Source organism: Elephantulus edwardii, unplaced genomic scaffold (genome assembly GCF_000299155.1).
Source record: "Elephantulus edwardii isolate Elephantulus edwardi_28Jun2011 unplaced genomic scaffold, EleEdw1.0 scaffold00314, whole genome shotgun sequence".
Taxonomy (NCBI): Eukaryota; Metazoa; Chordata; class Mammalia; order Macroscelidea; family Macroscelididae; genus Elephantulus; species Elephantulus edwardii.
This window is the reverse complement of record NW_006400064.1, coordinates 873,911-888,143: the sequence shown is the minus strand read 5'-3', so window position 1 is coordinate 888,143 and position 14,233 is coordinate 873,911. Positions and strand designations below refer to the sequence as shown.

The 14,233-nt window shown below is 42.0% G+C and overlaps 2 protein-coding genes across 2 annotated transcripts in view; one reads left to right on the top strand and one right to left on the bottom strand.

Moving 5' to 3' along the window:
- GID4 (GID complex subunit 4) overlaps positions 1-8,808 on the bottom strand; it is a 77,817-nt gene extending 69,009 nt beyond the window's left edge. Inside the window, exons 1-2 of the mRNA XM_006901183.1 lie at positions 8,535-8,808; positions 238-297 (exon numbers count right to left, since the gene is read on the bottom strand). Coding sequence (XP_006901245.1) covers positions 238-297; positions 8,535-8,723 — 249 coding nt within the window. The 5' untranslated portion in view covers positions 8,724-8,808. The remainder of the gene's footprint in view (positions 1-237; positions 298-8,534) is intronic.
- A 750-nt stretch (positions 8,809-9,558) lies between these two features.
- Positions 9,559-14,233, top strand: part of LOC102866865 (ATP synthase mitochondrial F1 complex assembly factor 2-like) — a 55,276-nt gene continuing 50,601 nt past the window's right edge. Inside the window, exon 1 of the mRNA XM_006901203.1 lies at positions 9,559-9,682. Coding sequence (XP_006901265.1) covers positions 9,559-9,682 — 124 coding nt within the window. The remainder of the gene's footprint in view (positions 9,683-14,233) is intronic.

Here is a 14,233-nt window from a genome sequence, read left to right as displayed (position 1 = left end):
AATCTGTTTGTTTTCCTAGCAGTCCATGGTACCCTCAATACTCTTCTCCAGCACCACAGCTCAAAGGCATCAATTCTCCTTCTATCCTCCTTAGTCATACAGCCACAATAAAGGGGAGAAAAAAAAAAAATCAAACAAAACCAGCTTTAACTGGGCCCATCAAAGCTGAACTTGCCTACTCTTACTTTTAATAAGTAAGTGGGCTGTTTATGCTAATCCATTTTAATGACTACTTACCTCCGTAAGGCCTTTAATTTTCAGGTATCCGCAAAGATAAGAATTTTCCATGTCCACATGCTGAAAAGAAAACACATAATCAATTACAAGTGGATGTGCCCAGCAGGTGACAGGCTGTGGGAACCAGTCAAGTGAATTCTGGTTACCAACAGGCACAAAACACCAGGTTTCAACTGATACCAAGATTCTCTTCAAATGTGTCTAGTACCTCCAATCCTTGAGATAGAGGACGCATCAAATCCTACTTGCTGTGCTGGAGTCTTGGTCTCTGCCAATTTCTCAGTATCATCTGTAACCTTGAGTGTCTTCCTCTATCTACTGTATTTTGAGCCTATTTCTATCTCCATACAGCTTAATTACTGCTGGGAAGCCGACTTTACTATTTATGCTAAATACTATCACATGCAGTTTCTTTGTAAATGGCAGAATATTCAGGAAGAGCTTCTTATAAAGACTTAAATGTTATAAATTTGAGTTATGAATCAAAATACCAGGCTATATACATGACTATATTGTGAAGGCCACTCTGCCCATTTCATACTTAACAAAATGATCTAGAAGCTAAAATCAAATAGAAAGAAGAGGCACGGTAACTTCAGAAAATAGTCAAGTTTAGTAGCCACAAATGACTGGCTGCAGATACTCTGTCAGACACCTACCTAATAACTAATTTACTCCTTTTCCATGCTGGCAAGACCTTGATTTGGTCCTAGTACTTACCCTACCCCCATGAAGCCTGATGGTTCTAGGCCAACACCCTACTCCCCTGGTGAATCACTAGCATAGAGTATAAGTCTCTTGGGTACTTGTGGGGAAGGTTGCTGGTTTCTATGAGGTATGTGGGGGGAAAAAACCAGATGTTTTCTTTCCTAGCAACAAGGTAGGTGATACTGGATCGAATGGGGGCCCTGAGTTAGTCTACCAAGAATCATGCTACTGCTACACTTCCTGTAACAGAACTTAATAAAACGTTTATTTTTAAATGAACATCGTTATAGCTTGAAAGCCTACCTACTAGTGAGTGAATGACATCCAAATCCATACAGACAACAACCTAAATAGGTAGATTTTCCAGATTTCACAATAATTGGATTCACTTACAAAAAAATAATTCTTTTTTACTGAAATGCAATGACAGCAAAACAAAAAATGCAATGGTACTAATGGAAAACTTCGGGAATAGAAAAGGGTAATGGCTGAACAACATGAAGAATATAAATTAGCATCACTGAACTATATATGTTGAAACAATAACAATTTATACTATAAATATATGTAAGCATAAAACTTCATTTTTTTAAAAAAAACTATGAGGTGGATTGATTCAGTGACTGGGATAATTGGGATGGGAGTGTCAGAGACAGTGCGATTGGCACAGGACAGAGTGGAGTTTAGGGCTGTTGTACATAGGGTCGCTATGAGTCGCAGGCGACTCGATGGCACATAACAACAACAACAACAACAAAACATTTACGCAAATCCTAAGTTACTTGAATTTGAAAACAAAAGGATTATGTTCACACAACTTGGTGAATTGCTGTTACGTGCCATCGAGTCAAATATGACCTATAGTGACCCTATGAACAACAGATCTGAACCCTCTCCTATCTCGTGCCATCCTCACACTTCCTGGCACACTAGCGCCCATCGTGGCAGTCAGTTTATCAGTCCACTGTCTTTCAATCCCCCGTCTTTCCAAGTATTATGTCAATCCTCAGTCTTTCTCATTCTTTCCGAGTATCATGTCCTCTCCAAGAACAGCCCCTCCTAGCAAAATGCCTGAAGTATGTGAGGTGAAGGTTTATTATCTTTGCCTCCAATGAGCACTCTGGCTACACCCTCTCCAAGCCATACTTATTCCTTTTTAATTTGAAAAGAAAAAGGCTTATGGTTACACAATTTGGTGAATTTAATTAATATCCCTGAATAGTATGATTTTAAAATGGTACATTTCATTGTATATATTTTATCACAATAAAACAAATCTTGATTAAAAAAAATACATCGGTACTATAGCATGATGACATTTTAATGTTATGTGAGCTCTCAGTTCAAGAAACTGAAAAGTTCTCTGACATTTTTCAGACCTTCCAATTGTTGTTGTTAGGTTGTTGTTGCTATCGAGTTGCATATGACTCTCAGCAATCTTACGAGCAACGAATGTAAACTCTGCTCTACCCTGTGCCACTACAATTTGGCTCATTGTTACAAGCAGTACACAATCCAACTGAGGGTCTTCCCTTCAGTCTCTTCCCTTTTTCCAGCAAGATGTCCTTTTCCAAGGACTGGCCATTCCTAGCAACATGCCCAAAATATGTGAGATGAAGTTATCATGTCTCCCTCTAAGGGCCATCTGGGTTGCACTCTTTCCAAGACACACTTGTTTGTTCTTTTGGCAGTCCATAAGATATCTAGTACTCTTCTCCAGCACTACTCGTCCAAGGCATCAATTCTTCTGTTATTTTTATTCAATTTCAATTTCCAACTCTCAGGTACAAAGCAAGTTGAACCAGGCATACCTTAATTTTAAAACTGATATCCTTGCTCTTCAACACTCTGGAGAGGTCTATGATTGAAGACTTTCCCAAAGCAACGTATCTTTTGATTTCTTCATTGCTGGTACCAAGGGTGTTGACTCTGGATCCAAGTAAGAACAAATTGATAATTTTTATATTTTCTCCATCTATCATGATGTTGTATATAGGCACAGGTGAGAATATTTGTTTTTTTGAGGTTGAGATGTAACCCAAACTTAAGTCTGTAGTCCTTGAGCTTGCAAGTCTTTCAAGCCCTCCTCACTTTCAGCGAGCAAGATTGTGTAATCTGCATAACAAAGATCCAGTTTCTCAAATAATTTGCTCATCATAGAGACTGAGCAGACATGGAGAAAGGAAATAGCCCGATACATATCTTTCCCGATTTTAAACCATGCTATTCCTGACAACAGCTTTCTGTCTACGTATAGGTTTTGCATGAGCACAGCCAAATGTTCTGGGATTACAATTCTTCTCAATGTTAGGCATAATATTTATGATCCACACAGTCAAAAGTAGTATTGAGAATTTTTGAAAAGCCTGCTGTCAGAGACTGCTCCAAAGTACTGAAGAGCAATAACACCAGTCTGGAAACTAAGGTGCACCTGATACAGACTGGGGTTTTTGCAATTACTTGCTATGCACTGGAAAGCTGGACAATGATGAGGGATGACAGAGGAAAATTGATGCTTTTAAGCTGTGGTGCTGGAGAAGGCTATTGAATGGACTGTTAGGAGAACAAACAAGTTCATCCTAAAGAGGGTGAAACCAGGCTGCTCCTTGGAGGCAAGGATTCTGAAGCTTTGTGACATACTTTGGACATGTTGCAAGGTGGGACCAGTGCTTGGAAAGGTGGAGGAAAAGGGCAAGAGAGGAAGACCCCTGATGAGATGAATTGACTCGATTAGAGTAATGGGGATAGGTGTGTCACAGACAATAGGATTGGCACAGGATAGAGCACGGCTGTTGTACATAGGATTATTATGCATTGCAGGTGACTCAACGGCACATAGCAATAATCCGCACATAACAACAATCCGCTATTCTTAGGAACTGGATATTATCAAAGCAGCTGATACACTCTAACCCGACTTAGCAAAGAATTATAATAAAGAACACAGAACTCTAGCCTAAGGGCTTCCATTTCATACACGCAACTGCTTCTCCATTCAAGAGAGTTTGGAATATCCGCATGTGTTTGGGGGGGGAGGGGGAACGACACAAGGATACTTGATAATAAGATTAAAATTTGAAATACAAATTTACCAACATTTTTCTTCCTCAAGAGTGATATTATCAATTTGGCTTCCATGCAATCACATGTCTCTCCTATTCAAATTAATGTTGATGATGGATGGTGAACTCAAATACATTTCAATGAAATAAAAAAAGGCAAATGTCAAGCAAGAAAGTCTAACAGCACAGTTTAATTTAACAGATGTTCTTTTTAATGTCCCTTTCACAGTGACAAGGGAGCTCTGGAGGATTAGTGATAGAGAGGTATGCTGCCACTTTAAAGGCACATGATTTAAACTACTAGCTGCTTTGTAGGAAAAAGATGGGCATTTTCCTCCTATGCAATTTACAGCCTCTGAAAACTCACTGGAGGGTCAGCTATTAATCAGTTCCAACTTGAAGGCATATAGCACAACAAGCCCACTGCTAGGTCAATTCATAGTGACTCTCCACACTGAAATTATGAGAAGAGACAGCCAGCCCAACATCCTTCCTTAGAGCATCTGGTGGATTCCAACTGTCTACTGTTGATTACAGTACTGTATGTCATTAATTATGCCACCAGGGCTACGTACACACCCATTGTTTTTGTTGTTATGTGCTGTCGAGTCGCTTGCGACTCACAGTGACCCTATGTACAGCAGCTCTAAACTCTGCTCTGTCCTGTGCCAATCTCATTGCCTCTGATACACTCATCTCGACTGTCCCAGTCACCAAATCAATCCACCTCCCAGAGGGCCTTCCCCACCTGCACCTGCCCTCCACCTTCCCAAGCATGATGTCTTTCTCCAAGGACCGGTCCCTCTTTACAACATGGCCAAAGTATGTCAGACGACGTTTCAGAATCCTTGCCTCCAAGGAGCAGCCCGGTTTAGCCCTCTCCAGGATGAATCTGTTTGTTTCCTTAGCCGTCTATGGTACCCTAAGCATTCTTCTCCAACACCAAAGCTCAAAAGCATCAATTCTCTTATCCTCCCTGGTCATTGTCCAGCTCTCTGACAAATAATAAGTGATTGCAAAGACCATGTCCTGTACCAGATGTACCTTAGTCTCCAGAGACACACCGTTGCTCTTCAGTATTTTAGAGAGGTCCCTAACAGCGGATTTTCCCATCGCAATACATCTTTTAATTAATGGGTGGTACACACCCATTAGATGACTAAAATAAAACAAGTAAGTAGCGTTGGGAAGACGTGGAAAAATTGGAACCCTCACCCATTCCTGGTAGGGATATAAAATGATGCAGTCATTTTAGAAATAGTTTGGCAGTACCTTAAAAGTTAAACACAGGGTTACCGTAAGACTCAGCAGCTATACACCTAAATACTAAAGAGAGTACAAAATATTTACACAAAAATTTGTATATGGGGTGTGGGGTGGGTAGGGAGAAAAGTGCAACAATGAATGAATGGAAATCCAAAGTCTCTGTAAATTTTCATCAAAATTAATAAAAAAATGATAAAACAATTTGTATATGAATGTGATCACACAGACACTTTGATAAACAATATGTGTTATATAATACAATGTAATATTATTGTTATGTGTTGACCCTTCAGCAGTTTTCAAAGGCTGTAAATTTCATCAGGAGAGACTTTCTCTCTTCTCTTGGGAAACAGCTGGTGGATTTGAACTATAGGCCTCTGAGTTGGCAGCACAATTCCTTACCCACTAGGCCCTAGAGTTTCCCAATGGAATATTACCCAGTCACAAAGAGAAATTACATGGATGAACCTTGAAAACACTGTGCTGAGTAAAAGAACCAAAATCTCAAACTAAATCTATTGCAGTGGTGTTAGTTCATGGACAGAAGTGAACTGGCCCTAGTCAAATGTCTCATCTTTCTCCCTTCAGAGAGGCTGGCACAGCACTCAATGCTTAATCCTCTGCATCATCAGGGCTCTAGTGGAAGAAAGCAGTCACAATGACACTACATTGTAGGATTTTATTTTAAAAGAAATGCTCCAAACTGGTAAATCCCTAGAGACAAAATGATTAGTGATTGCCTTGGGGCTGAGAGGTGGCTCAGTACTAAGGAACTGTACCACCAACCCTAAGGCACTTGACTCAACTCCAGCAGTTATGCCGAGGGAGAAAGATGAGCAATCTCCTCCCGTGTGATTTACTTTCTCTGAAAACCTTATGGAAAATTAGCTGTGCTCAGTTCCACCTCAATGATACATAACAAAGGGCTGAGAGGATAGGACCTGACAGATTAGGCCAGAGGTTTTCTGTCGGGGCACATGAGTAAATGAAGATGTTCCAAATTTAGACTATGGTGATGGTTAAAAGCTGTGAACATACTAAAACCTACTGAAGTGTATATTTGACAAAATATGTCTGGCATGTATCTTGATAAAACTGTGAAAGGGAAGAGAGGAAAGGGAAAAATGGTTGAATTATGAAAGTATTCTGTGAAGACCAAGTCAGGAAAACTAGTCCTGGCTGAAAAACAGATGATAAGGCAATTTACATAAATGCCCCCATACTAGTCTCCATGATAAAACAAACAAACAAAAACCCCAAAACCAAAAAACTCGCTAACCCAGATGCTGGACAGCGTTTCTTGACTCCACTAAGCATCCTACACAAATGGCATCCTGCCTTTGGCCAGGTGTCTGTTCCTGCTTCCCTGAGATCTGCTGGCAGAACACAAGTTTCTCCCAAACAAATGTCACAATTTACAATGTAAGAAACTTGGCACCTGACAGGAGTTCAGAAATGAGTCCATTAATGACAAAAGAGCCGTCACTGCAATAAAATATACTATCAGCTGTCCCCTAAAATGTCAGAAATCATCTTTACAAAACACAAATTCAAGGTCATTCCAAACATGATCCATAGCAGGGATCTCACCTCCACAATTTTGGTTTTTTCTCCTCCAGAAAACCCTTTCATATTAAAGTCACATTTTAAGTAAAAGGATTTGGAGCCTAAACTATGTCAAGTTTTTCAGTTACAGTAAATATCAAGAGTCAAAGAGTTTTAAGTTTATAAACTAAAAATAGAATTTATACAATGCTGTTTTCTCTATTGAAAACGAAAGTAAATCTATGAAGATTAAAGGTTGAGTATAAGGAGAAGAAATTTGCCTTTTATCCTCACCGATGGAAGCAAGAAAGGGGTTGTGGTTGTTAGGTGCCCATCGAGTTGCTTGTGACTCATGGCAACCCTATGTACAAGAAAGGGGTACCATGTTAAAATAAAAATTCACGGCTTTCCATAAAGGCTGTCAAGAGGAAAGATACTTGGAGGGGCTCTTAGGAATAGCCAAGGAGATAGGAATAACAGACGAAGGCAATGGAGGAAAAAAAAAAAGAAAGAAAAAATGTGGTTACAGAGGCAGAGGAAGACATAGAGGAAAAACAGTCTTATAAGGAGGAATGATCAAAAGGCTTATATTCACTACCTCTACTATTCTTTCTTGGCTGGGAGAAAAGTGTGCTACCATTTATTCATAAGAGGTGAGGTACAGGGACAGACTAGGTAAGGTGCCAGGATTGTTCCAAATCTGAATGGGCAGCAAATAATCAGAAACCCAGGCCAAAACCGGGGTATCGACATGGAAAGGAAACATCCATGTGAAACAGAACTGGATGAGTATCAGAGACTGTAGGAGGAAGCCCTATGCCTTTTTATATAAAACTATAGCACAACAACAATCTGGAACAGGAGGTGTACTGCAAAATGTTCTAGAGGTGGGGGAAGGAAAACGTACAACAATGAATGAATGAAAACCCAGCCTTTCCGTAAACTTTTGTTAAAATCACAATTAAAAAAAAAAGTTAAGGTGAGCCCTGCAGGAAGGAATAAGAAAGATACATCGGAATGAGGTTCAACTCTAAGGCCAAAGATCACACCGGCAGCAGTCAAAGGCAGGGGTTTGAAAGCATTGAGAGGCCTGGGGCAGAGACAGCTGGAAAAAGCTGGGTGCTCGCAGAAGAGATCAGAAAACCAGGTGACTAGGGAATATGGAGAGAAGCCACTCACTACAAGGAGCCCCATGAGCAGCACTTAGTCATGAGCTGGGCCATCAGTTGTGGGAAGGGACTCAGGCTTAGAGGCAACTAGGAGGATGAGGGGCTTGTCAAGCTCACCTAAGAAGAAAATCAGAGATCTGGGAGAGTTTGTCATAGATCCGATCAAGAAGAAGCTGTTCCAAATACAATTAATTGGTAAGGAGTTTTTCAGGGCCTGAGAGACTTATCTAAAGAAAACATTGAAAGTCTGGAGAAAGAATCCAAGCCAAAGTGGTGGGGGGCTTCCGGCTCTTTGGAAGGCAGACACGAGGGGCGGGGCCTGAATAGGGACTCCAAGTCTAGGGGAATGGGTCCTGGTGTGAAGGGCCAGGCTAGGCGTGTAGCTCGAAGAGTTTGAGACACTGGCTGGGCAGGTCCCGGCAGTTGTCTCCGGCACGGGAGGTTCTGGTGGTGAGGTTTTTTTATCGAGGCTCCAGGCTCGTGAACCCCAGGCGGCTCGGGTAATGAGTGACACGCGGAAGCCCCCCAGGCCGCGGCTGGTGCTTACCTGCAGCACCACCTCCACGTCGTATGAGTTCCCCTTGCTCTTCTGGTGGCCGCGGAACTTGGAGCCACTGTAGAGTAGGCTGGTGGCCACGCCAGGCTGCTGTGTGTTGATAGGAGGCGGTGGAATGAGTGAGGCCGCAGAAGCAGCAGAAGCACCGGCCGGTGGGCCACACTCAGTGCGGACCGGCATCGTGGGGGTCCCCGGGAGCCAGGGCTGGGGGAGGGGAAAGGAACCGCCGCCGCCGCCGCCGCCGCCGCCGCCGCGCGGGAGCCGAAGAGGGGGAGGGGAAAGGGGCCGGGCGCGCACGCGCGCGGGTGGCCGCAGGGGTGACCACCCGCCCGCCGCCTGCAAACCAGAGCTCTGGCCGTCACCAGGACCCCCGGACCTGCGAATAGGACCTCCTAAATCTGCGCAGAACCATTCTACTCGGCCACACGCGCAAGCGCGCGTACACACACATAAACATATATGTATGTATATGTGTATGTATATACGTATGTATGTATGTATGTATGTATGTATGTATGTATGTATGTATGTATGTATGTATGTATAGTGTGTGTGTGTGTGTGTGTGTGTGTGTGTGTGTGTGTGTGTGTGTTTATATACACTGATACTTAGATACATGCACGCACGACACACGCACGCACGCATGCACGCCGCCCCTTTCTATTGGCTAAGGTATCCCGAGGTTCAAGCGGCGGCTCACCCATTGGTGAGCACGATAGCACGTGACAGAAGTGCGCGACGCGCACTCTGGGATGTGTAGTCTTTGTCTTGAAGTACGCTTTGGAGGGGCGGGGCGCATGCGTTTGTGATGCTGATTGTCCTACGTTCATACGGCGCAGACGAAATAGCGTGCTAGTGGTATTACGTAGAAGATGGTGGCGCCCAGTGTAGCGGAGGACTGTGGAAGTTGGTAAGAGGCTTCTGAACAGCCCAAGTGCCTGCGTGGAAATCCTTACTCTCACTGTTTGCAGCTTTCAAGCTTCTCTCTGCACTTTCCTCAAGGGCCTCAGGCGTGATGCTGTGGAGCTGCTTCCAGCTGCAGAACTGGGGGCGCTGCCTTCTGAAAGGCGCTTTGCCTGGTCCTGTGGTGTTGGGGCCTAATTCCCAACTCCATGCTCGGGCTTATGCCCCGCCAGCAGGTGAGGCTAGAGCGCGTAGCCCTCGGGTCAGGATCCAAACCGTGTTAGAGTGAACCAGGAAAGCCAAGTTAGACGGGCAGGGATTGAGTGCATGCATCGCGCACAGCGCTAACCATTCATTGACATCGAGTCCATTTCGTTACCACTTCTCAAACCTTGTAAGGAAAGCAGATGCCATCCTTGTTTTTAAATAGGGACATTCGAGCTCTGGATCAAGACGTCCCCATGACCACCGAGTAGACTGTTAAGGGGGGGGGCGTCTGTTTGACTTGTTGCCCAGCACAGATCCTGTCACAGAAGGGTGCCGGAATTCCTGCCTGCAGTCCTCCTTCTGGGTCCTCTCTTCAGGTGCCCTACCAGAACCCCTGCCATCCCTCCTCCCCAGCCTTCTCTGGTCAATGTAAGTGTCTCCTTCATCTACCTCAGATTCTGGCCAAGTGTGTGACAAAGTAGTGATTCCTGCCTTGCTGCTTGGGGTGGATTTTAGAGTAAGAATGGGAACGACTTTAACCTTCTGCTCTCATTCTGTCAGTCTTCTTGTGCTGGACAAGAGGTAAATATCTAATAGCTTGACAGAAGAAGGAAAAAATATGTCTTGGAGAAAGGGCAGCCATGGGGTTCCTTGGAAGCAGGGATGGAAAAGATTGATCTCACATTCATTGAGCATGTTATTATGAAGGGCTAGTATTTGACAAAGGACATCATCATCCTTGGAAAGATGAAGCATCGGGAAAAGAGAGGAGGACCCTCATTAAGGTAGATTGATGCCGTGACTATATGTCTAAAGAGGAGAGAACAGAACATTGAGGAACAGGACCATGAGTGTCTATCTGAAGGGGCCAGAAGGAGTAAGAATAGCACAGCTCCTCGCTTCCCTAGAGCAGAAAGCAGGTAAAAAGCCCATAGCCCAGCCCCATGGTGCTTCTAGAGCCACATCAACAAGAGGTTCTTTTATTTCTTGCTGATTCAGACTCACAGTTGTATTGAGAATGGTGCTTATTAAGGAAGGAAGTTGGAGAGTAGGGGAGGCAAATTACAAGTTCAGGTTTTAGCCCAAGTTCCAAGGTACAGTTAGTTCTTCAGTTCAGGCTCTGGCTTCACCATTCACATCCAAGTCAACCAATAAAATTGCCTCAGAGCAATTATAAGTCAGCTTATTCAAGTATCTGGCAAGAAGAGCAAAAACCTCTTAACTGTGGCTTTTATCTCAGGGTTTCTCTACTTACCTTGCCAAAGGTTCTCCACAGCAATGCCACAGTCTCTCCTGTAACATCACCCAGATCTCCCCAGCAGAGTCTGCTCCAGTCTCCTTTAAGTCTAGCTGCCTCAAGTCTTGCTACCTTGAGTCTTGCTCCCCAGGGTGAGAAGCACTCTTTCTTATTCTGGTCTTACAGCTGTTGGTGATTTGCAAGCCCAAGTGCCTGCATTTAAGGTGACTGGAAACAAGAGAGGGCTAACTAATGGCTAAAAAAAGAAACCAACTTTTAGGCTAACACCTAAAACAGAGGACTCAAGTATATCAGAGATAGTGATGATGGCACATAATAGGACAAGGTTCAGATCTGTTGTTCATAGGGTCACTATGAGTCATACTCAGCTCAACCTATGAACCTGAAAACATGTACTTTACTCCTATATGACCTCCCTCCTTATTGGGAGGACGAAGGATGGATCCAGACCTCCACTTCTGGTTAGACTGCTGTTAATTTCTCATTTACGTGTGAGTTCCTCCAAAGCTTAAGTAAGTTGATGTCTTTCACCTTGGTTTTTTATTTTGGTTTTTTTTTTTGTTGTTCTTCTTTAAACACTTAATGCTTAGGGACTCTTGAATTTGAACTCCAACAGTGTGAATAAGTGGTTACAGCAGTTTTTGGGTTGAGATGTAATGGGAAAGAAAAGCAGTTATAGGGGATCGGTTTTGTATCAGATCATTGAAAATCTTAATTAGGATTTAAATCTGGTAGGGAGTTGTTTTGTTTTTTATTGGTTTTCATACAATCATCTGTATAAGTTGTGTTTTAAATAATTACTATTGATCAGTGCCTTTTTGTCCCACATCTCATCAAATCCTGATTGCAGTTTGCCATTCCTTGACTCCCTATCCATTCTTTAATCTGTGCTGCCTTAGTGATTTTTTTCCTCCTCTTCCTTCTCTTCCATTCTCTCTTTCCCACTAAAATTTTAAAAAGTAATACATATCCTGTCCCAAATTATTAATTGCATTATATTGTATTTGTGTTGTTTCTTCCTAGGTTGATCCTCCCTCCTCTTGATCTCCTGATCCTTTACAATGTTCATTGTCTGAACATTGTATTTATGCTCTCCCCATTCTCCATTCTTTCCACCTCTCTCTCCTATTATGCTCCTATTTCCATGTAGTGGTTTTATGTAATATTTCTACTTTTGTAATAGAGAGTTTTATTTTACTTAGCATAATGTTCTCTAGAATCACCAATGTTTTACAGATTCTTCATTGACATCAGTGCTGTGTAGTATTCCATTGCATAAATATACCATAATTTCTCAGTCAGTTAATTTATTGATAGGCGTTGGGACTGTTTTCATCTTCTTGATTTTGTGAATAATACTGTATTAAGCAGAAGTGTCCATAGCCTGAATCACGTGTGCTCAATAATCATTGTGCTTAATAATTTGGAGAGGTCCCTGACTTCAGTATATGAAAGGCTTTCCCAGTATTATACATCTACTGATCTGACTGCTGGTATATTGATTGTAGATCCAAGTAAGATGAAATTGTTGACATGATTAGGGCCATGCCTTTTCAGTCACTTGCTATGCATCTGAGAGATGGACAGTTAATAAAGATGATGGAAAATGAACTAATGTCTTTGAACTGTGGTGTTGGAGAAGAGTGCTAAATATCCCATGGACTGCCAAATGAGGAAACAAATATGTCTTGGAGAAAGTGCAACCAGAGTGCTTCTTGGAGTCAAAAGATGATACAACTTCATCTTATATACCTTGGGCATGTTGCTAAGAGACTCTGTTCCTTGAAGAGCATCAGCAATAGAGAGGAAGACTCTCAACCAGATGGGTTGATATAGTGACTACTCCAGTGTGCTCAATATTTTTGAAATTGTGATAATGGCAAAAGACAGGACAGCGTTCAGATCTGTTGTTCATGAGGTTACTATGGGTCATATTTGACAGCACCTAAAAACAACAAGCATAAGTGTATACATACCTATTTGCATGTCAGCCCAGATTTTTTGTGTATATTTTTAGTAGTGGAAACAGGGTTGTATACTTTATTCATTTGTATTCTATCTGTATGCTGAGCTAATTATTGAGAATTTGGACTTTATGAAGAAGAATATGGCATTAAGATGTGAGAAAAACTAGTCAACAGCCTGCAGATGAAACAGCCTTGCTCCAATACCCAGTTCCTGATTTAAACACTGAGCAAAATTGGAATAGAAAGGAATTTCCTCTATATAGTGAAAAGTATATATGTAAAACCAAGAGCCAATTACATTCTCAGTGGAGAAAGACTAAAAGCATTTTCTTTGCAAACAGGGACTAGACCAGGATGTCCACTGTTGCCACTTCTATTCAGTATTGTATTGGAAGTACTTCCTAGGGCAGTAGGACAAGAGAAGGAAATCAGCAAAGAGATGCTTAAACTGTTGCTATCTGCAGACGATAGAAAAAGTGTACACAGAAAACCATAAGGACTCAGCAAAGTAACTGTTGGCAGGATACTAAGATCAGTATCCAAAAATCAGTGGGATTCCTTTACAATAACAGAGAGAACTCAGAGAAGGAAACGAAGAAAGCAAATCCATTTACAGTAACCAACCACAGATTGTGATACTTGGGAGTGAACCTAACTAAAGACTTTAAAGAAAAGTACAAGAAAAACCCCTACGGAACATTTCTGCGAGAAACAATAAAAGACCTAAATAAATGGACATATGTTCCCTGCTCATGGATAGGAAGATAATATTGTGATTATGACAGTTCTACCAAAAGCAGTGTACATGCTCAATGCAATCTCAATCCAGATGCCAAATTCATTTTTCCAAGAGATTGAAAGGGAAATTGTTTAGTTTATTTGGAGAGGAAAGAGACCACAAATAAGCAAAGTACTTCAACACAAGAAAAACAGTGTAATTCATCACATTTACAAAAGCAAAGAACAAGAACCACCTGATCCTATTGATTGGTGCAGAAAATGCCTTTGACAAAATCCAGCACCCTTTCTTGAGTAAAACATTCAACAAAATAGGAATAGACGGGAATTTCCTGAGCATAGTAGAATGTATATATGCAAACCCAAGAAGCAACATAGTTTTTTTTTTTTGTTTTAATTAAATTTTATTAGTATTAATGAACATTTACAAGGATTTGGGGTTTTCATTCCTTCATTGCTGTACCATTCTCTCTACCCTCTTCCCCAGTTTGTTCTTCTTCCCCCGCCCTCCGAATGTCTGTTTTAATTGTCCAGTTGCCACAGTGCTTGTCAAAGCCAGTTCTGTTTAATCTCCTTTGTCAGTGTGTCCTTTGCCATTCCCTGTCACTCCTCCCTGA